The sequence below is a fragment of the Drosophila sulfurigaster genome, chromosome 2R (genome assembly GCF_023558435.1).
Source record: "Drosophila sulfurigaster albostrigata strain 15112-1811.04 chromosome 2R, ASM2355843v2, whole genome shotgun sequence".
NCBI lineage: Eukaryota > Metazoa > Arthropoda > Insecta > Diptera > Drosophilidae > Drosophila > Drosophila sulfurigaster.
The window spans coordinates 16,891,520-16,913,563 of record NC_084882.1 but is presented as its reverse complement, the minus strand read 5'-3'; the positions used below and the strand labels follow the sequence as shown (position 1 = coordinate 16,913,563).

General features: G+C 39.9%; 4 protein-coding genes across 13 annotated transcripts in view; all 4 read right to left on the bottom strand.

Annotated features, from left to right (window-relative positions):
* Nucleotides 1-155: 155 nt before the first annotated feature.
* Nucleotides 156-7,655, bottom strand: LOC133836407 (uncharacterized). Of its 3 annotated transcripts, none has more exons than XM_062266883.1 (14): nucleotides 7,576-7,655; nucleotides 6,772-7,019; nucleotides 5,010-5,093; nucleotides 4,872-4,949; nucleotides 4,418-4,819; nucleotides 4,287-4,364; nucleotides 4,192-4,230; nucleotides 4,003-4,080; nucleotides 3,913-3,951; nucleotides 3,098-3,852; nucleotides 2,713-3,034; nucleotides 2,479-2,651; nucleotides 1,688-2,143; nucleotides 156-1,624 (listed from the first exon to the last, which is right to left on the bottom strand). In XM_062266883.1, exons 2-14 carry the CDS (start codon nucleotides 6,830-6,832, stop codon nucleotides 1,196-1,198), a joined length of 2,994 nt encoding a protein of 997 aa, XP_062122867.1. In that variant the 5' UTR covers nucleotides 6,833-7,019; nucleotides 7,576-7,655; the 3' UTR covers nucleotides 156-1,195. The 3 variants fall into 3 exon arrangements, with proteins under 3 accessions (XP_062122867.1, XP_062122868.1, XP_062122869.1); XM_062266884.1 differs by lacking the exon at nucleotides 7,576-7,655 and adding an exon at nucleotides 7,161-7,457; XM_062266885.1 differs by lacking the exon at nucleotides 4,192-4,230.
* Nucleotides 7,656-8,964: 1,309 nt separating this feature from the next.
* Nucleotides 8,965-12,232, bottom strand: LOC133837238 (endochitinase). Its single transcript, XM_062267919.1, is given in 8 exon segments — nucleotides 8,965-9,378; nucleotides 9,439-9,627; nucleotides 9,696-9,863; nucleotides 9,932-10,423; nucleotides 10,933-11,056; nucleotides 11,114-11,196; nucleotides 11,198-11,739; nucleotides 12,122-12,232. Coding segments are annotated over 8 exon segments (1,758 nt in total). The 5' UTR covers nucleotides 12,126-12,232; the 3' UTR covers nucleotides 8,965-9,222.
* Nucleotides 12,233-12,701: 469 nt separating this feature from the next.
* Nucleotides 12,702-13,839, bottom strand: LOC133837242 (kininogen-1). Of its 2 annotated transcripts, none has more exons than XM_062267926.1 (4): nucleotides 13,657-13,839; nucleotides 13,516-13,583; nucleotides 12,987-13,456; nucleotides 12,702-12,920 (listed from the first exon to the last, which is right to left on the bottom strand). In XM_062267926.1, exons 1-4 carry the CDS (start codon nucleotides 13,681-13,683, stop codon nucleotides 12,760-12,762), a joined length of 726 nt encoding a protein of 241 aa, XP_062123910.1. In that variant the 5' UTR covers nucleotides 13,684-13,839; the 3' UTR covers nucleotides 12,702-12,759. The 2 variants fall into 2 exon arrangements, with proteins under 2 accessions (XP_062123910.1, XP_062123911.1); XM_062267927.1 differs by having other exon boundaries at nucleotides 13,098-13,456; nucleotides 13,657-13,833.
* A 942-nt stretch (nucleotides 13,840-14,781) lies between these two features.
* Nucleotides 14,782-22,044, bottom strand: part of LOC133837235 (uncharacterized) — a 46,095-nt gene continuing 38,832 nt past the window's right edge. For 3 of the 7 annotated variants that reach the window (XM_062267917.1, XM_062267912.1, XM_062267916.1), the window contains 7 exons: nucleotides 21,657-21,950; nucleotides 21,369-21,599; nucleotides 19,729-21,048; nucleotides 19,488-19,670; nucleotides 19,335-19,427; nucleotides 19,149-19,266; nucleotides 14,782-16,948 (listed from right to left, as the gene is read on the bottom strand). In XM_062267917.1, coding sequence (XP_062123901.1) covers nucleotides 16,827-16,948; nucleotides 19,149-19,266; nucleotides 19,335-19,427; nucleotides 19,488-19,670; nucleotides 19,729-21,048; nucleotides 21,369-21,599; nucleotides 21,657-21,950 — 2,361 coding nt within the window. In that variant the 3' untranslated portion in view covers nucleotides 14,782-16,826. Of the gene's footprint in view, nucleotides 16,949-17,861; nucleotides 18,244-18,310; nucleotides 18,753-19,148; nucleotides 19,267-19,334; nucleotides 19,428-19,487; nucleotides 19,671-19,728; nucleotides 21,049-21,359; nucleotides 21,600-21,656; nucleotides 21,951-22,044 lie in introns of those variants that run through there. The other 4 variants (XM_062267911.1, XM_062267915.1, XM_062267913.1 and 1 more) reach the window with 3 other exon arrangements.

The window sequence follows — 22,044 nt, the reverse complement described above, 5'->3', positions numbered from 1 at the left end:
TCTTTACCAATAGCATATCCAAGCCAATAATTATATAAAATATTATGGTTATATATAAAAATACAAAATGTGTATACCAAAAATGTTAACCAAAATATAAGGTGACCGTTGGCATTTGAATATAACGACAAATTGAAATATAAAACAATACACGATTTTTTTTGGTTTTTCTGTTTTTATTTACCCGCTCTCACAATTGATTTTACAAATGTTCTCAGTTTGTAAAGGATATTATACATATGATTATCAATTTCATTAACATATTTTATATCTCTCACATGCCTTTATATCATTGATGATTAATTAGATTAGAAAATTGGTTTAACGTCTTCACTGTTTACTTTTTAGCAAAAAAGTCTTATCAACTACGACATCGAAAATGGGGTTCCTCCAAAAAAATTGTAACTTGTGTTTGCTCAAATATTATTACAAAAAAAAAACTGCTGAACTCTCAAAATAGTGCGCTGTTGTAACAACTAGTGAAAAAAGATGGGAATTGCCGGAAGTAGCCAATATAAAAAAGAACTTATGTGAAATGAGGGGGAGGGGTTATGTTAGATATCGTCAATAGTTCGTTTTGAATTCAATTTGTCTCTGTGATCGTTAAGTGAAGTTATCTACTCTCAGTTATCTATAGTATAATAATAAAAGGTTGATTTACTCTTCAGAAAGGCTCAATGTTACCTCTCTTCTACTTTACTAAAGATGTTTCGTGTATGTGTGTTTATGCTCTCATTTGTGCATTAGTTTTCTCTCATAAAGCTCTCAGTTCGGTTATAAAGTATAATAAGTATTCAAAATAAAATTGCAGCTAAGATGAAAAAATAAAAAAGTAAAAGAATTGTGAATATATAGGCATTAGCGCTATATATCAAATAAGAAAACACTCTCCAAAATTAATTATCGCTCTCTCTCTCTCTTTCTATTTTGTCTTACGCTGTTGTTGTTGTTCTCTGTTTGTTTTGTTGCTGTTATTGTTTGTAGTTTGTTGTCATCATCGTCATTAAGTACGTTAACAATTTTTATTTGCTCTCATTTGTTTGGCTCTAGGTGGATGTGTCTCTCTCTCACTCTCTCCATAAAAATATGATGCAGTTAATTGTCCCTAGACGGTTAACGAAGCCGATGTCACATTCTATCTATCTCTCTTTAAAACAAACTAAATGGCAGGTTTCTCCTTAACGGAGCCAACACCTCATCTCGTCTTTTTCGGATCCGCATTTGCCTCGGCTGCCTCAGACTCGGCTTTCTCGGCCTGTGCCTCAATGGTGGCCAAAGCGGCATCGGACATTTTCTTGTATTTGCCCGCCAATTCGGGCAGCTCGTAAGCAATAGCCAAGTCCAGTTTGGTAATGGGACAGCCGCGGAAGTAGGTGCAAGTCTCGGTGAGTTTCTTGAACTCGTACAGCGGATTCAGACGGAAGAAGTCGCGATAGACCTCGGGATCGGGTAAATCGTAACGTGAGATGTTGGTCAGGGTCGAGAGACCCTCGTAGATGTGATAGTGTTGTGGATGATCGATGATGTCATCCGAGATGCGTTTCTTGTTGCCAAACAGCGTCTTGTGGTTATAGTAGGTGTTCAAATAGCAGTCAACCATCTTGGCATGATTACGCACACGCACCTGCAAGAAATAAGGACAAACATTAAGTATACGTAACCACATAAATAATAACAAAAGACTTACAGCAAAGCGACGAGCACTGGCAATCTTGTGCTCGATACGCTTATCGATGGCAGTACGTAAATCACGCAAGAACGCACGCTCCTGGGCCAAGAGCAGACGGGCTGGTGCTCCATCCTGATAGGGATGCGTCCACAACGAGGTGGTATACATAAGTGGCGGTTGCGCCGACGACATCAGCGGCGAGATGTTCCAAATGAGGGCGCCCTGCACACGCAACAGCTCTTCGGGCTTCACAGTGTCCGCCTTGTTAAGAATGATGCGCGTCTGATACTCGCGCCCCTTCAGCTGATCGAGTATGGCCTCGGTCTCTGGGCCGACATCCAACTTGGCTGGGTCGTAGACCAGAAAGATGATGTCGGCACGATCGATAAACCACTGGCAGGCATCGTTGAAGGGGAAGACGCGCGAGACTTGTTTGCGTACCTCAAGAATGCCGGGTATCTCAACAATGTTGACCTGAAAAATTCATGTATTGTACGTTTTTGTTGTAGTTATGCTGCTGCTGATGCTGCCGCTGCTTATTGCATTAATTTATTTCGCTATTGTCTTGCTATTTTCAACATTGCTTTCTTAATAACCAAAATACTATAAATTAATACGGGCAAATTGCCAGCTGAATTTTAGACAGATAAATATCATAAAAACAGTTTCCCAATCGAGCAAGCTGTCGACCTGACGAGCTGCCTTGCCAAAAGCTATTTAGGAGTCAAGTTAATGCACTTAATAACCGGGTACATATATTTATTTTTTATTTTTATGCGAAAATGAGGTCTTATAATCCCTAGACTTACCTTTTCGAGTATTTTGCTCTTAATTTTCAGGCCACGCAGACGTTCCTCAAGCCCCTGACCAAACTTCTGCAGACCCGCGAAGGTGTAATCAGCTGCCAGTTGAGTGCCATCCAAAACCTCGGTCTCATTGCCCCACATCAGTATGTTGAAGTATGCCGGAGATGGTTCCGCTCCTAAAAAAAGATCATTCCCCATATTATTTTTCTATTTTCATGTATTTACGCCTTCACTTACCGGTTCTCAACGAGTTGGGTGTGTATTCGTTGTCGGTCAAATAATTGAGAATGGACGACTTGCCACCAGACCATGGACCCATAAATAGAATCAAAGGTTTTGAGAAGATTTCGGGATCGCTAAAGTGGCGATTGCTCAAGTCACGGTATTTGTACAGCGTCTCCAGGGGTTTGACGGCATTCTCGTAGATCTTCTTGATATCGCGCAGAATAATCTCGGCCACATTATCGGTAGCCTTCTCACGAGCGTTGAACTCTTCATCCAACTGCAAAAGCTCAGAGATGTGTTGACGGCTACGACGGTTCTGGGGGATTTCTCCTTCCTAAAAATAAGAGAACACTTTCTTAAATTCCCTGAAGATAGTGTTAACGTTTCTCATACTTACCCAGAGCAGTTCGTCTTCAGGCTTGGTGTCATCTTCTTCAACTTCATCTTCAGCGGCAACTGCGGTTTCCGCTGGTTGAGGCTCTTCTTCAGCTACAGCTTCGTCTTCAGCTGAAGTTGCGGCTTCAACGGGCTCAGCAACCTGCTCTGCGCTTTCTTCGGCAGCCTTGGGCTCCTCCTCAGCAGCTTCCTCGACGGACTTGTCCTCTTCGACCTCCTTCTCAGCGGAATTCTCATCCTCAGCAACTGGTTCTGGCTCTTCTTTTACTTCCTCTTCTTTCTCTTCCTCCACACTGACGGCAGGCTCTGCTTCCGCTTCAACTTCAGGTTCAGCCTCAGCTTCAGCAGCGACTTCAGCCTCTACAGCTTCCTCCTCAGCGGGCTCTTCCTCAACGGGGAATTCTTCAGCGGGGCTAGCGGGTTCCTCAACATCCAAAATAGGAGCAGCATCAACTTCACGCTTGCTGCGCTTCTTTACTTCCTCCTCCTCGTCGTCTTCGCCGCTATCCTCGTGCGCGTTGGGAATGCCATCGCCATCCACGTCATTGTCGTGTTCATTCAAGATGCCATCACCGTCCATGTCCTCGTCCTTCTCGTTCTTCTTGTTGTCTCCATCGATGTCGTCATCCAAATGATTTGGCACGCCATCTCCGTCGATGTCGGCACTTTGAGGCTCCTCAGAGTTGGTTAAGCCATCGCCATCGACGTCACGGTCCTCATCATTGTGGACGCCATCGCCATCGATGTCGCTGTCCTCTGTAAACGATTATTTACGCAATAGAAAAGTAATTTTATGAAAATATTACGCATACGCACCATGATTCAAGGTACCATCTCCATCGATGTCTTCGTCCTCTGCAAGAAGCGCATTAGAAATCTGAAGAATTGCAGAACAAATAAACTTACCATGGTTTGCTTTGCCATCTCCATCCAGATCCTCATCCTTCTCGTTGGGCAAACCATCGCCATCCAAGTCGCCATCCTCTAAAGTTGGGGATAAATTGTAAATTTAGTTTATATTCCATTGATTTGGGACTGGGTTAGAAAGCGTGCGAGGTTAACTAACAAGGAGAGATTTAAGGAGACTGCACATACCGTGATTCACCGTACCGTCCCCATCGATATCTTCATCCTCTACATTAGTGGAACAAGCTTGTACAATTGCCAAATGCAATCCATAAGTTACTCACCATGATTTACGGTACCATCACCATCCAAATCATCGTCTTTCTCGTTCGGCAAACCATCACCATCCAAGTCGTTGTCCTCTATAAGATGCCCTCCGTTAATTGACTGTTAAGTGATAAGTTTTGAAACTTACCATGATTCAGAATACCATCGCCATCGAGGTCTTTATCCTTCTCGTTGGGAATACCATCGCCATCGATGTCCTCGTCATCCTCATTAGGAATACCATCGCCATCGATGTCATCATCCTCATCGTTGGGAATGCCATCACCATCGATGTCATCGTCCTTGTCATTCGGTATGCCATCGCCATCGATATCATCGTCCTTGTCATTAGGGATGCCATCGCCATCGATGTCGTCGTCATCCTCATTCGGTATGCCATCGCCATCTATGTCGTCATCCTTGTCATTGGGTATTCCGTCGCCATCAATGTCGTCGTCCTCATCATTTGGTATGCCATCGCCATCAATGTCGTCGTCCTCATCGTCTGGTATGCCGTCGCCGTCAATGTCGTTGGCGCTTTTCGCGTCCTCTGTGGAATCCACATCAGTAATTTCAACAGTTTCTTTTTTCATCAAGCCCACCATCATCGTCGTCATCATCATCCCTACTTGGCTGATCGGATTGTAATTCTCCAGAACCATCTTTACTCGTGACACCATCTGCAAATTAATATTCAGTTTCTAGATCGTAAAGATCCGTTTTATGGCCAGCGGTCTTACCTGTTTTCAGTTCATTTATAGCCTTCTCAATGTAGGGTCGACATTCTGATTCGCTTGGTCCGACCTCGGCATTGGCAAACCCAACTGCGATCCATGGAAAACAAGTTAAGTTTTATAAAAATTGTAAAAAAAAAAATGTACCAAATGAGCCTTGCTTGCACTTTCTGTTGAATTTTTAGAACGCCTCCGTGTTTGATGTCATTTCAGCGCCGAGGTCATTTAATCTTTTCAAACTTGACATTATTTATTGAATGTACGCGCGCACACATGGATACAAACAAAAAAAAAAAAACATTCATATTCATGCAGTGAAATATATTCGGCAATTTATGAATTTTATTTTTAAAAGATGAGAACTCAGCACACATTCTGCTAGTCTGTGTTTCTGTTTCTGCTTGTGCTAATGTGAATGGATGTATAATTTTGTTGGCCGCTCGCCCACTAAATCTTTCTTCGTTCTTTTTTTTTTGTGTGACTTTTTCCATCAGTATTTTTTTAGGACTAGCTGTTTAGTGACGTGAGTGCAAACATATACGCCCCACGAGTACTAGTTTCAAAGTATATGTATATATTGTTATATTGCTTTTTTTTTTTAATAATGTAAGGTCGTGGTTTATGAGTGACAGGCTCGTTTAAGGTCGTTCGCTAATTACTTTCGCCATTGCGGAGACAATTGTGACAGCTTCAAGGAAGCAGCAGCCGAAGAATATCTTTTAGGAAGAAGACATCTAACGCATGATGATACCAAATCCAATTAGGAAATTGATGAATATCTTCTGCTTACACAGATTGAATTGGATCTTAAGTGCGATTCACGATATGCCATGTAGCTGTCAACGGGTTATTCACATGATTTATTTCAAATACGCCAGTGAGTGGGAGGAAGGGATGCTATTTAAAATATTTCTAATTTCATTCCTTGCGATATTCTCGCATAAACACGAATTATTTATACAAACAAAATCAAAATCGTATCTGAGGCCTGGCTGCATATTGTGTTTATGTTGCATAGACTGCCCATCTATCTACTTATATTATAGTCGAGTAGTAGTCGTTGATCATTTGCGCCAATTTATCTTTTTTTTTTTTGCAATCTTTTGCAAGCCAAACAAATAGACCCGAGCGCAGAGAAACAGATACAGATACAAATACAGAGACGAATGTGAGATACAGATACAGATACTTGCTCAATACATAAAATAATTTAAAAAGTCTAAATTTAAAAATATTACAAACGATGACAACGAAGAGCGACCAAGCTGGCGATCGTTTTGCGGCGTTTTCAGCGAACAAATTTTGAAAGGCAACAACAACAACAACAACAACGACAACAACAAGAGAAAATTGACCAACAAACGCGATTGTGTGTGTATTTGCGTAGTTGTATTTGTATTTGTATTATCCAACGAGAATACTAAGCAACAACATTTTAGATAGAATTTTCAAAGTGTCGTCGCTGACGTTTGCACACAGATACAAACACACTCAAACACACACACACACACTCCTCACACACGTACGCACAGCTCAGCCAAATATTTTTAAATATATGCTTAGATATATACATATTTATTTTTTCACATTTTGTTGGCTTTTTTGTTATAAAAATTGCATAATGCCGAACGTACGCGATATGATCGGAATGGGGAATTGAGACAAGGGGCAGCTGTCACTATATCTGTATCTCTGTATTTCTATCTCTATCTGTATCTGTAACTATAGTCGATTATATAATAGGCCCTTGGGTAACACACACACTCACCATTATTGGAAACGGCGATTAACGTAAGTCCCAAGAGGAACCAAATTGTTAGCCGCCCCATAATAATCAAATCAACAAAGTATCCTTGAGTTTCCCAGTGTGGTTAGTACGTTAGCCACGTCATAAATTTTCCTTTTATTCTTTCGGTCTTTTCCGTAATTATGAATAATTAGGAAAATGTATGTATATAAATCACTTGCTCGTATTCCGCATATATTATCCACAATATATGCGCTCGTTTAAATGCACTGCGTGAAAGGTAAAAATTTAATGCTATAGATTATTCTTTTTGGCTTTAAAATATGCTGCATATATTAGCTCTATACTATATAATTATTATATATATAGATATGCATATATATAAAAATATATCAAAATTAGGCTCGTACAAATTTGTCACAATTTTTGTGGGTTTCGAATTTTGCACTTGTTCGTTTTGTTCACTTTGCAGCTCGTTTAATTAATTTTTTTTTTAATAATTTTAAAATAATTTATTCTGGTTCGCGTTTTATTTGAGTTTTGGGGTTTTTTTTTTTTAAATATTTTTGTTGTTGCTAGCCGTTTGCAAATTTAACCAACAATCGTCGGCTGGGTAATCCTTTGTGTCCCTTTCGACGATTGTCAGCTAAATAATTTGCTTATTTTTGGCTCGTCGTCTGTGCACGCCGTGTGCGATTCGTTTTTTGAACACAGCACAGCGAATTGTGCTATATCTATTTTCTGGTTTTCTAGTTTTTCTATGTTAAAAAGTCTGAAGCAAAAGCAGCAAAAAAAGAAATTCTACAATTCTGAAATGTTGCGTACACGAGTATACGAGACGATCTCTCCCGGTCCAAAACCAATTCGTAACTCAACATGCATATACCATGAATTTACCTTGTGACCGCGAAAATTATTTCATTTTGATATTTTTGTAGCAAAAATTTTTGTCAAAAGCACCACGCTGAGTACATTTTCATCTCATTTCTTTGCCGCTCTGAGCAAAGCGAAAGTATTGGGGAAAATTCATTTGAAAAGCCGGAGAAAGATTTTACCGCCAATTGTAGAGCGAAGAGAGCACGAGCAGCCAAAAAAAACATCGAAGAATTTAGTGCAGCTTTTTATGTCGACCCATTTACATAAATTTCATATTGGGATTTGTAATTCCTTGATATCTCTTAATAAAAATCTATACTCGCTTTTGATGTCCTCCAGTTTTCCAATTGCTTGCGTTTTGGAATATGGTTAATTTTAGATCAATTTTGCTCAATTTCAAAATAAAGCTGCAACAGCTCACTCAGCTCTTTGCTCAAGAGAAAAATAAACAAGATAGTGCAGCTGTATTAAAAAAGCCTTTAGTTGAATACCCTCAGTTAGATAAGACAAGTAAGAAATCTAAAGTCGAGTGTTCTCGACTGTGAGATACCCGTTACCTATTTTCAAGAATATCAAAACAGTATTATATTTAAACTATACTAAATTAATATACCAAAAATACTATAATATACTATACGCTTTATTTGGTATATCGGTATATTGATACATTCAAAATATACTATGGAGTACCATAGAGTAAAAAATATACCAGACTTTTAACCCAAACAACTAATAGTAGAAGAAGTTATTTATATAGAGTCCTATAGCTAAACCTACAATACCTTTCTACCATTTGTGTAGCGGGTATGAAAATATAAAAATTTAATAAAAACAAAAATCTCGTTATTCGTCATCCTTTTGAAATATGTTTATTGTGATCGGAGACGAATTATGACAAAGTTTGACCAATCGCCATACATAATTAGAGTATCCCTCTTGGCTAGGGTATAAATAGAAAAGAAAGCAGTCACATCCACACAAAATGTGTGAGCACATGCTGAGCTGTGCGATTTGTTTTATGTCACAAATGATTTAATTTGATTCTATCTCTGCTCGGCCAGCGTTTGAATTTGAATGTAAAATATGAAAATAAAATTTCATGTTGCATTTATCACCGTTCATTAGTATGCTTGATTGCACGAACAGCTGTTGCAAGTTGCGCTGCACAGTGCCTCCAAGGCAACCAGATGCCGCAGCACCGACAAGTGTAGAACGAATCTGCTAAGCTAAATATTATATATATTGCATAACCAAATCATATCATGGAACATCCTGATACCCAGCTGAAAGTCTAAGAGAATTTATTTTATTTGAATGGAACGCTTCGTTAAATGCAAATTTTATGTTATTTCAGTTTATGTAGTTTGTTTTTATTGCTTTCGTCTGGCAAACTAATATCATTTTCTTTATGATACTTTCGTGTTGATAAATTAAATTATGTACTTGGGAAAAGCTAAGACTATAAGCTATTACTCACGCTGATACCTAAAAATAGATGCCTTAACTTAAGACGTGTGTATTAAATTAGTTTTTAAATATTTGGAAATCATTTCGATTCAATATGTTTGTTTTCTTATTGCTGTTATTTCCCGTTTTCTAATGGGCCTCGTTTCCACGCTCTTTGTTCTTCATGCGAGTGCAATAGTATCGATCACTATTCTCGATCCAGTCACAAACATTTAGCACTGTGTGGAAGGCTGTGCCTTCTTTGCACTCGAATTCAACGGGTTTGTCATGCACGCAGCGGATGTACTATGGGCAGAAATGACGTGTAATTAAGCAAAACTATTTTGGTTGATGGATTTTAATTACCTTGCGACAATTGGGATGCGGCACATAGTCACGATTGGTGCAATCTATTTCGTTGATATCAAAGCCATCGCCATCTCCTGGTGTAACTGGTTGCTCGGGATCCAGGACTTCCTCGGGCTCCTCGGTGACCTTAGGTGCCACTGTAGTTGTCGTTGTTGTGGTTGAGGTCTTCTTCGGCTTCTTGGGTTTCTGTGGATTTTGTGGGGGAATTGTTAGCAAAATATTTTGTGAATTGTCAGCTTTATTTATGGACTCACCTTTGTTGGGGATTTCTTGGTCGTGCTGCTTACAGCTGGCAAAGGCGCTGATGTTGGCGTTGACGTTGGTTTTGGCTTTGGTTTCGGTTTGCGTGTCGTCGTCGTCTGCAACACGACTTCGCCCTCATCGGGATTCGGAGGCGTGGCGGGCGGCTTCGCCCAGTCGGGCTGTAAACGCAAAAAGCAAATTGCTCAATAGCATTTCGAGCAGCTCACTTGGCAACTTGCCCACTTACCCGCGGCGTTGTTTCACGCGTTGGCTCCGGCACCTCGTAGTCTCTCATATTGTTGTAGAGTATTTGCATTAGCCCGTTCTTTGGCCCGCACAAACCATGAAAATCATCCATATCAATGGCCCACGTCATGGCGCCCGCGTAGCCCTTCTCCTTGATGAAGTCCATTTTGATCTGCACCGACGCCTCGTTCTCGTAGCCCACCCACTGCGTATCCTTGTAGGTATAGGGCACCATGCCAGACTCATCCCATTCGACGGTCCAACCTTTTGATTTGTCCATTACCTCTGTGCATATCTCATAGTAGGCCAGGAAGCCACTGGCATTCGTATAAGGTCCTGGAGCACCGCCGCCCGCCTCTTTGTTTATGTAGGTGCCCATGTTATAGTTCTTGTTCGAGTTGCTCAGCGTATAAGTGCGTCCATAGAAGGGAATGCCAACTACCAGCTTGTTGGCTGGACAGCCCATCTCCTCCCACAGCGCCAGGCCATCGTTCTGCAAGAAAAAAGAAGGGAGAATGAGTAAGGTTGAGATTGCTGATATATGATGATATGATGATATGATATTCTAAAAGACCTTAAAAATCTATTCCTTAGGAAATATTTCAATCTTAAAAAATTTAAACAAGGTTTAAGTTTTCAATTGTCGTTTTTAGATTTAAAATATTTTGTTTTAAGATTAACAAATAAGATTCGTCTTTTATGTATATACTCTTAATTCAAGAGTGGAAAAGTTTTTAGCTTTCAATCTTTTTCCATCTTAACTTAAGAATTTTTTATCTTGACTTTGAATTTTTTATATTTACATATTTTCGCCTTCTAAAATGCATAATATATTCTTGAATTAAGAATGGCCAATCTATAAATATTCTAGTGTTTAGAAAATCATCCTCTGCTGATTGTTGATCTTCCTCTTCAAAAGCTGTTAATCTAGAATTACTCTATTTCTGATTTAAGAACCTGTCTTCTGGCTTTAATCTCGACTTTAATCTCGTCTTAACTTACCACGTTGAGTCGCTCGTAGGCATATTGATCGTGCTTGCGCTTATAAAGCGGACTATGCACATCCGCAAATCCTGCCCAGTTGCCTCTCAGATCATAGGTCATGGCATGAATGGCATCTAGTAGTCTATAAATAAATTGTTTAAATAAATAAAAAGTAAATGTAAATTTACATTTAACTTACTCGCACAACTCGGGCACATGGTAGCCCTCTTGCAATCGGAACTTGGCCACTGGCACCGCCATCGTAATCTCCCAGCCGCGTCCCCTCGCGATCGAAAGCGCGTCTCAATTCCTGCACGAAATACAAGAACTTATCCTTATCACCATAGCTGCCGCCGCGATCCGTGGCACCTGGATATTCCCAATCGAGATCGAAGCCATCGAAGTCGTATTTCTTCATGAAGTCGACAACGCTGCGTATGAAACTTTGTCGACGCTCACGCACCGCAGACATTTTGGAATACTTTGAACCGCCTTCCGCCCAGCCACCAACAGCAATTTGCAGCTTGAGATTAGGATGTGTTTGACGCAGTTGCGTAAACTTGCGGAAACCATCCTGATCCACATCGAGTTCGGGATCTATGACGAGAACATCCCAGTTCTTGTCATCCAAACCGATGAAGGAGTAAACCAAATGTGTGCACATATCCGCAGGCACATCCTCGAGATCATAACGTCCGATGCCAGGACGATAGACGGCCCAATTACTAAAATAGCAAACAATTCGCGCCGGTTGATCACTGGCGAGGATGAGGCTGGGCCCAAGGCAAGCCACGCCCAGCAGAAGGAGCAGCATATGATGATGCACTAGGAACAGAACAGAACAGAACAGAGAAGTGAACAAAGCATTGACAGTTGATAATAAAATGCGATCAGATTATCTCTGGAAGGTTACTACGTTGTTGTCTGTCGTTGTTGTTGTTGTTGTTACGACTTGTTTGTCAAGATTCACGCGACTCGCATACGTAAGTGTATTCGCATATCGTACTACTATAAAATGCGTACATGACGAAACCTTTGAATGCACTTGTCCGTTGTTGTCGGTAGTTTGATTTTGGGTGTGCTAAGGTTATGTGTCCATAATTCTGCCACACAACACAACGCGATTCGAATTGTCTTCGAGTTCATTCACCGTTTTTCTCGCTTAGATCGAGAGAGTGTCTCAATTAATATGCACGGCCAGGCTTACCCATTTCAGAATGCTTTTTTACTGGAGCTGGAGCTGGATAGAAGACGACGCGTTGACAATGTTACCCGACGCTCGTTTGGCGTCAAATGACAGCAAAAGTCTCGGCTAGCGTTGCTTTTATAGTGGGAGGCAGCTTGATGGCTTTGTGGGAGTCCGGTTCTTGGAGCGCGCCTTTGTTCCTGTCCAAAGTGCGTGAGAGACGAGACGAGACAAGCGAAGTGAAGCGAAGCGCTGGCGTTTGCAAAAAAAAAAGAATTTTTACTTTATTTTGTTTTTGGTTTTTGTTTTGATATTTGTCGTTGCTGCTGCTGCTGTTCTCAATTCCAGATCTCTCGACTTTCTTTCGTTACTTTTTTTTTGCCTTTCCCGTATCTGTATCTTATTCTCTTTATTTGCTCAGCTTTTGCTCAGCAGCTTACAAAAAAAGACGATGTTGTTTATGTACTAGAATAACCATCGTGCATAACCCGTTTAGAGTTACACTTCCGTTGCTCATCCTGGCATGAAAGTGCGTAAGACATCCCATCGCATGGGCAGAAAAGGGTTCGTTGGCCTCGCTTAATGGAAAGATAACTTCGAGTTGGACTTAATGTAACGCCTTTTAATGCACTTTATGAACATGAGGTTGGAACTTAGAACTAATCACTGCCAATACGTAAATCAATGCCAAGCGTGGAGTCCTCTGTTGTAGTCACAATAGGGATGCTGCTTGATGTTGATGGCGTTGGCTGTGTGGTTGCTTCTTCAGGCGGAGCTGGACTGCTGACATTTAGTAGTTCCTCTGAGCTTTGGCTACCATCTGGAAATAAAGAGACAAATTTATTGATGGTTTCTTAACATCTTACATATTAAAACCCTCCACTACCATTAGTAAGGTCATTAGGATAGGGTTGAAAGAAAGCTTGATCATCCGGGAATGGGCGATCCAGAAAGAATAAGTCAGGTGGTGGGGGTGGATAACCAAAGTTGTGCTGACCTTCACCATGCCAATGGCCAGGTCCGTGTCCATGTCCTGGACCATGACCATATCCTGGGCCAAATCCACGACCAGGTCCTGGACCAAAGCCATGTCCAGGTGGTGGTCCAAAGCCAGGTCCCGGTGGTGGACCAAAGCCAGGTCCTGGTCCATGACCGAACCCAGGATCATCTCTTCGCCCCGGTCCATGTCCATGCCAATGACCATGTCTTCTGTGTCCTCTGTGTCTGTGATTGCAATGGGGTTCCTCATCCCAGTCATCGTCATCGTGACGACGATGGCGTTTGACGAATGGTGCTAACACAGCCACTTGTGCTGGCGCTGATTCATCAGCGAATAAATCCACGCTAGTGTACGCGCTGCAAGCACAAAAGCATTCAATGGAATCCGCAGCTATAGATACACTTTAGATACTAACGCATTCTCGATGGCTGGTGCTGGAAGTGACAGCAACTCTTGCAGACTTATCACGACGAGGAGCGTCAACTGTTCGAGCGGAAAAAAACAGAAAAAGTTCGAAAGAAACGTTATCAACTGAGCAGCCAAAGAAAAAACTTACAATTATTCCGGTGCACGAGGCAGCCATGGTGAGTTAAGCGTTCTTTTTTTTATTTATTCCTAGTTTAAATTGAACTTCACTCTGCGAGCAGATGATGTCTACTGAAGCCAGCGACTCACTTGATTCTCCCTCAATTAATTCGACGACATCGCGATGGTTGGGTTTTTTGTCGATCTAGTAACTGCTTGAAGTTCACTCACAGTTTGAGTTGTTTATATGCGCATCAGCAGAAAGAGCAGCAGCAGCGGACAAAAACAACACTGAGTCGATAAGCCAATCAGGTTTAATGTTGTTTCAGGTTTTTGACATGTATCTGTATTATCTCTAGTACCTCTACATATGCACTCTGTATATATACATGTATTGCCGTTTAACAATCATTAACTAAATGATAATTAACTCAACTGGAAAAAGGGCGTCAAAAACGCGTCGAGACGCATTCACTCTCGTTCAGCTTCACTTTTTTAATTGCTGGCTAATTGTCGATGATGTCTTGGACCGTCAACGTCATATACATATATTTATTCTCGATTTCTGAATTTAATTTTATTCGCCATGGTCACGATTATGCTAATGCGATATCACAATTTGATAACGCAGCTTTAGAAAGTTATGGAATGCTCCACATTTTACGCAGCTCGTTTGCCACTCCCCCTCATCGAATGAAACGCCCACACACGCAACTTTTTGCGGTTTTATTTTATTTTTTGGCCCGTGTTTTGGGCTGTTTATGATGCCTCATGTGTCGTGTTTTATATTCATTCTCATTCTGCTCCGATTTGCTCGATGGATTTGTCGCTACGTTGTGCTTGCTACTCTTGTTGTTAATTTGATTTTGTTGCTGCTTTTGTTGTGAACTGGTTGACTGGCGCACGTATCACACGACGCCTGCCTTTTGTATTCATTTGTGATTCATGCAGCAGGGGGCGGCCGCCGTTGCTGTGTTCCTCTATTCTGAATAGACTCAACATTGATCTTGAATTTCGCTGCCAATTGACGCACAATGCGCATCACTAAGGTCCAGGTGGTCTTCCTGTTCCGCACTGCGGACTGTGGCGCTAACCTTCAGCTTTAATCAGGTGTAATAAATAACATAAAAAACGACAATTAAAATTCAGAGCTGGATTTGAATTTTCAACTATATTCTTTATTGATAACATTTATCTCGTCTTTTCGCAGTTTTCATTTTTGTTCAAACATTTTCAATATTATGTCATACAATATGTATAGTGTACGGTATGTATGTATGTATTTATGTATAGTATGTATTTCTATATATGTATGTATATGTATGTATTTATGCAATAAATATTTGTGTCTTATGTATTTTTTGCGATATTTGCGGATTGCAATTCATACTCTGATATAAGCTTGATATAACCATCGAACTAGCACATAAATTGACTTGGGCTGAACTAAGGGCAAACAAATTTGTAAGCATTTTACACATATTATAAGTATACATATAGCACCGCGAAACGTATAAATTATTTTGTGTGATATAATAAGTTTTGCACGTAATATTCTGTAATTATTAAATATGTACTATGTATTGAATCAATCGGAAATTATTTCATAAACTTAGCAATAAATAAAACTTAAAACTCGTAACAACTAAAAACTAATAACTTGACATTAACTTAAATTACATTTTGTACAATTTGCTTGCTTTTCTTTTTGTTTATATATATATATATATTGTGTGTGTATTGTGTTTATATATATATTTAACAGCTTATCGTTGTGTTGTGTTTACTTTATGCATATTTACGATATTCATTTTTTGTTGTTTGTATAATTTTAATTGTGATTTTCAATAACTTTAAAAGTTATACAGACATCAACTGTGAATTGCATAGTTAAGATCATTAATTTAGCATTGTTTAAAAACACTGATGAACATGTTGCGTAATTGTTTATAGTTCCTTCCATCCACTTCTCATTCATTAATTGCCTGGCTAATTGACCTACATTTAATTAATTGTGTATAAGTATGTATATTTATGTATTATGCTTTCATTTTCCATATAATATATGTCGATATATTTTTTGTTGAGTAATTTAAAATTAATATATGCATTTTCGTACTTCAGATTCTTTTCACTTCAATTATATTAAGTGTTCAATTTTTTTCATGTAATAGGTACATTTGAAATATTGCCAATGGCTGAAAATGCCTTCAGAGTGCGCCTCATAGAAATGCTGTTACTTGAGCTTGACTGATTTTTATTTTGGATGTTGTTGGATTCTAGTATATGATGTTAGATGATCCTAACTAACATTTGGTGCCCTTTGTTTGCTTGCTTTTGATTTGATGGCATTTTTCCTAAGCATAAAAATTGTATTCTATCAAATGCAATAATTGGCATAGAAATTGTTGTTTTGTTGATTTGTTGTTACTATGTTATTTTGTAGGTTTCTGTTCAAAACGGGAAAAATGCGCTACTCTTCAAAAGTCTGTTTGTAAAAGTCTTTAAAGTTATTGTTTTAGTTACCAAGACATAAGAATTGGCTCTCCCATCCATTCTGTTTAATTTATTAATATTTTTGTAGAACTTGCACAGGAACGTGTACACTTTAAACTATACAACAAGTAGGTATTGATGTCGAAGATTCGGATACATAACTGTATATATATATAGTATATAGAGCGATATGGGTGCTACTATACTAAGCGACGACAGTCAATAAACTGTTAGCTACACTTTAGGAGAACGTTGCATTAACATTTGATGTAATTTATCATCGTTTTTTCGAATTGATTTTTAACACGCTTATTGATATGTTGCATCTTTTACATAAATAGTATGTATATATTATGTGTGAATGTGAGTGTGTGTAAAAGAGTCATTGGGCGTATGTGTGTGTGAGTGTATATAATTTAGGCATATACGATTATGCATGCGTATGCATTAAGCATTAACAATTCTTTTTTTTCGCTCCTAAAAATTCGTTTTCTTTTAACTTTCAACAGTGTTTTGATAAGATTTCTTTTGAAATTGGTTTGTTGTTTCTCTTCAGTCGGTTAACAAATTGATATTTCGATTAAAATATTGTTTTAGCAAAGTTTTCTAGTTTGATTTCGAAGATAAATGCAGCTGTTATTGTGCTTGATTTTAATCGATTTTCATTTCGGAGTTCTATTGTAGATCGTAGTCTCGGTTGTCAGCTTAACTATAAAAATTATCGCGTTGTTGGTATAACGGCAGTGGATCGGTTGGTGATTCCGAACATCGTTCCTCATCGCTGCCCTGATTCGATTTGCCGTTGGCCGTCTTTGACATGGCTTTCTCTGTGGGTTAACATAAAAATATGAAAGGCATAATTAGTTTAAATTCTAGCAAAATGCAGGCCAAAACCTTCCCAAGCGTGCTGTAAAAGTTTGTAGAAAAAGTTTTATGGTAAACCTTGCTATACGAGTATGAGTTATTCATAAAAAATATATATTTATAAAAATATACATATACGAGTATATTTGTTTGTGTGTTGATTGTTATTGTTGTATTGTTTTATTGTTTATTTTCAGTGGTATTTGCTATTATTTCTGCTGTGTTGTTGAGCTTATACTTACTCGTCTTTTGAGCGATTCTGCGCATTTCGCGGACTGTTTTAGTTGAATTTACGCAGATTATTAGAAGTGCGTGAATTTTGTTAGACATTAAGCAGTGGCAAACTGATTACCAGAATGACTCCATTTAATTATGAATTACTTTAAATTCTTTCAAAATTACTGCTAACTGCCAATTTTACACTCAATGTCTTTGCGACATTCTCAATGCCAATGAAATTGCACTAGTTGGTGCTCAAAGATAGAATTCAGTGCCTCTATTTGTGTGGCAAGAATGTGTATGTGTGTGTGTTTTTGTGTGAAGGTGAGAGTGTGTGTGTCTGGAGTCTTATTGTGGTACTCAGGTGTAGCATTTATGTTATTAAGTTTTACAAGCGCGTGCGTGCTATTAGTTGTGGCCAATTCATAGCTAATAAACTAGGCAATATTCTTCATTTGCTTATATAATACGATTACTTATATGACAGCAAGCTACAAGTCGTAAGTATGAAATATATATATTTATATTAAATCGGAATGTGTACAAACCTTGACTTACGCATTTTGTATTTCTGTTGTTTAACTTGTGCTTGTTGTTGTTGTTGTAGATGTTCTTGTTGTTGTTGTTGTAGTAGTAGTTGTTGCAATTGCGTTGATGTTTTTGTTTTTTTTTTTCGTTTTAGTATTTTGTGATTGCATTGAACTGATTTTAGTGTGAGCTTAGCATGCGGTAATCTCAACGTCGCGTGAGTTCTTTCTGTGCTGTGGTTGTTGTTGTTGTAGTTATGTTGTTCTTGTTGTATGTTGTATGTACTTGTAGTTGCTCTTATTGTAGTGTATAGTTAAGTGTGTTGCATATGCATGTAAATCTTTTTTTAAATTACATAACATACTCGAACCGCGTCAACAAATTTTCGTGATTCAACTCAAGGTGAACAAATATAGTAGTAGAATGCAAATCATTAAAACACAAAGTGTAAAACAAAAACATAAACAACATGACAAGCTAAGATTGAGTTAGTTTTGACTAGTGGGGTTGCCTAAAAATATGCAAAAATAAAAATAAAATCATAAATATAAAATAATTACAAATAATATTATAGTATTTAGAACATATAAACATATAAAATATAACTAAAGTAATCAATCTTGGCAGCTGTACAATATTCATTTCATATTGCTGCTCATACAATACGCGGCGTATGCGCAATATGTTCAGTTAAAATCTTATTATTATGAAATATTCAAAAATCACATATTTATACATAATTATTATTATGTGGAAATGTGGAATGTGGAATGTGGAATGTACGTATGCATGATGGGGCTATGTGGGCTTTTGAGTGTTTATGAATGTCTTTTATGTGTAAGTGGGGAGTGTGGAACTGACTGATTGGAATCTGTTTTTATGTAACGTGTTAATGTGTGAATACGGAACGCCTCTGATGAACTCGCAATGAGATGACAATGATCGGGGGATATATAGAATTAAGGACGTAACACTTTTAGATTAGATGGTATGCATATATGATATGTATTCATTACTCGTCTAGAAAATTAGAAAAAGTTGAGAGAAGAAGTATAGATTAGAAGAGCAGCATAGAGACAGAGTTTCGAATGAGTGGGGGACAACATTTGGAATGTCTCGTTGAACATGATTCGATTACGCTATTTAAAATGCTTAGATGTAGGACAAAGACATACATGGATCAAATGTATTCAGGTGTTCATTATAGTAAAACAGAAAACGATTTGGAAGAGCTTATTAGTTAGAACAAATAAATAAAACACATTGAACGTAAATAGAACTTGCAAGCCATTGCAAACATCCGAATAAACTTGTACAAAACTAAATTTGCATTTTGGACATCGAATGGAACTCAACTCAAATACATATAAATGGTAGATACACACATAGAAATCATTTAAATAATTATTCACGTACCAGCAACTATTTTGCTGACTTGCATAACTTGCTGGGCCAAGATTTGATTGAGCTGCAGCAAATGCTCTCGTTGCTTCTTCTCGGCATTCAACTTGCTGGCTGGAATGGTTTCGTTCTCCTAGAATAGCAAGTAAATTATATAAATTAATATGTTTATTGACATTTTGGGCAATTGCATGCACTCACATTGCTGCTTATGGGTGCTTCAGCCAGCATCTTCTTGATGGATTCAACTTTCTCCTGGCGACGTTTCTTCTCCTCTGGCGACAGTTCAGGCGTCTATTTAAATTCGAGTTTAGATTAGTAGTCAAACATTGCTGTGCTATTTTTTTCACTTACTGTTTCTGGTATGTAACGCTCGGGTATAACAATTTTGTTGGGTGCCAATAGTAAATTGTCAATAGTATTCTCCGAGATCTTTTCTCCTTGACCAAGAGCCGAGCGCACCACATCGGGCGCATTGATGCGTGGACGCAACGCCACCTCCATGTCCAGATCATCGCGTGCACGCCAGTTTGTGTTCTGCAATCAAATAGTTTATTATTTCGACCATTTAATCAATATAAATAACTGCACTTACATTGCGATTCATGTCGTTTTCAGCCTGCACCTTCTCCATGGCCTTCTGGTTAACATTGTTGGGAGCTGTGTAGTGTCGTCGCTTCTCACGCGGCACAGCACGTCGATGCTTGTGCGGTGGCGGAACACGCTCTACAATCTTCTCGGTATCCTCGGATGCCGAACCAGCGGACATTTCGTTGATGATCTGCCGTGCTGCAACGCTCTGGAACACCGGCTCAGGGCTAATATCCGTGAGACTTTTGTTAAGACTCTGCATCGATTCGGTTTTGGTGCGCAGAGCAACGCGTGCGCTATCCCTGGCTGGATTTGCCTGCTGTTGCAGCTGTTTGGCGAAATAGGCATTGGCCAACGGATTCAGATTCTGCTGATGATGATGGCTGTGATGATGGCCATTGCTCTGCGGTGCTGGCGGCGGTGGCGCCTGATGCTCATAGTTGCTATTGCGATCGTAATCACTATTGCCACCATTATAATGCTGACCATTCTGCTTGCCATTCATGTGACGGCTGTGCCGCAGCTTTGGCGGTTCGTTGTAGCTACGCGGCAGCGACTTGGAGCGACTGTGATGTCCATTTGTCATGGGCTCCTCCACGCCATGCGCATATTGCTGTTGCTGCTGCTGTTGAGCATAGTGTTCTTCCTCCATAACCTGATCAAGATTTTGCGTGGAATTGCTCAAACCGCGTTCACTGCGATCGCGATGACGACGCTCCGATTCGCGCTTAACAATGCGGACCGTTTTAATCTCCTGTTTCTCCAGATTGCTGAGATTGGCAAAGGGATTGCTATCGAGAAAACCGTCGCTGTCCACGCCACTCATCTCCAAAGCATCGCTGCTGCCATTGTAGCGATTGTAATCACTCAACTTGGCAGCGCTGTTGGTGTCCACATAGAGAGGCGTCGATAGATTCAAAGTCGAGTCATTCAAATGCTGTTGACTGCCGCTATTCAGCATGTTGTTGGCATCCAGATCGGTCTCTGTCCAGCTGGTCGAGTTGCTGCGCTTCTTCAGGCTGCCATTCGAGGTGGCCGCAGTTGTCAATTCCTTGTTGCCAATTTCCTGATACAAACGCGTCGAATTCTCGGTCAATTGCCGCACCGCGGAGCTGAGTTCATGTCGCTGACGCTGCATATCGCCGACCAATGATTGAACGCGTTCCAGCTCCGACTGTAGCACGGCTGCCGTCTGATTGCCATTCACCTGGGAGGCATCGCCAGTGTTGTTTGCCTCGTTGTTACGTGATGCCTGCACCTTTTGGCGTAGGGTGAGCAACTCTTGCTCGAGTCGCGCATTGCCCGCCACGGTCTGCTCCAGTTTCTGTAAAGTCGAAACAATCAATAATCGGTTTAGATAATGTGTGTTCCACATGCTTTGTTGTGGCTTTTTCGGCACATGCAGCACCTGCAGCAGCAGTTTTGCAAATTTGATAGTTGATGGAACGTAGAAGCCTTTTGCATACGTTGAACGCTAAACATATACTCGAGAAGTAAGTTAGTGATTGGATGTTGATGTTGTTTTTTTTTAGTTACAAAAGCGACATGCGATAAGCTTAAAGCAGACAGAAAAAATCTGTCCACACACATACACATATGGCTAAGAATATATGCAAAAAAACTTCTACTAGGCACCTGAGCTACCTTTGAGTTCTCGGCCAGCAATTGATGCACACGCGACAGCTCTCGCTCCAGTATGTGCTGCTGCTTCTTGGCTGCCTCCAGCGCCATGGGCGTGGCATTGCTGTCATGTATGCGGGCCTTCAAGCCGCCCAAAGCACGCTCCAGATCCTCCTTGTCACGCTGCAGACTCTGCAGTATGCCAGACTCCTCCTGCAGTAGCTGATCCAGCTGATACAGCTCACGCACCTTAGCCTAAGTTTAAAGTGATTTAAGAAAATGTTCTTTATTGCTTTAGGAATGTGTGCTTACCTGCAACTCTGCCTGATTGGGACTCAGGCGATCCCATTGCTGTTGCTCCTCTTGCAGCATTTGACGCTCCTGCATGCGCTGATTGAACTCCATGCGATCCAAAGTCGCTGGCTGTGCTCGGCCATTGGCATCGTTTCGATACAGTGATCCAAGTTTAACCATGTTGTCAACCAGATTGACCAGCGGCTTGCTCTTCTCATACTGCCGCTCCAAGTCGAGCAAATGCTGCTTTAGATAATCCAGACGCTGAATGCTCTCGGCACGTGTCAAACCCTCGGCGCCACGCAGGCGATTCTAAATACAGCAGTAAAAATTCAAAATTGTTAATAAAATCAAGTCGAAATCAGGCATAATAAGCACATAAAGTTAATAAGTTTTAGTGACGCGA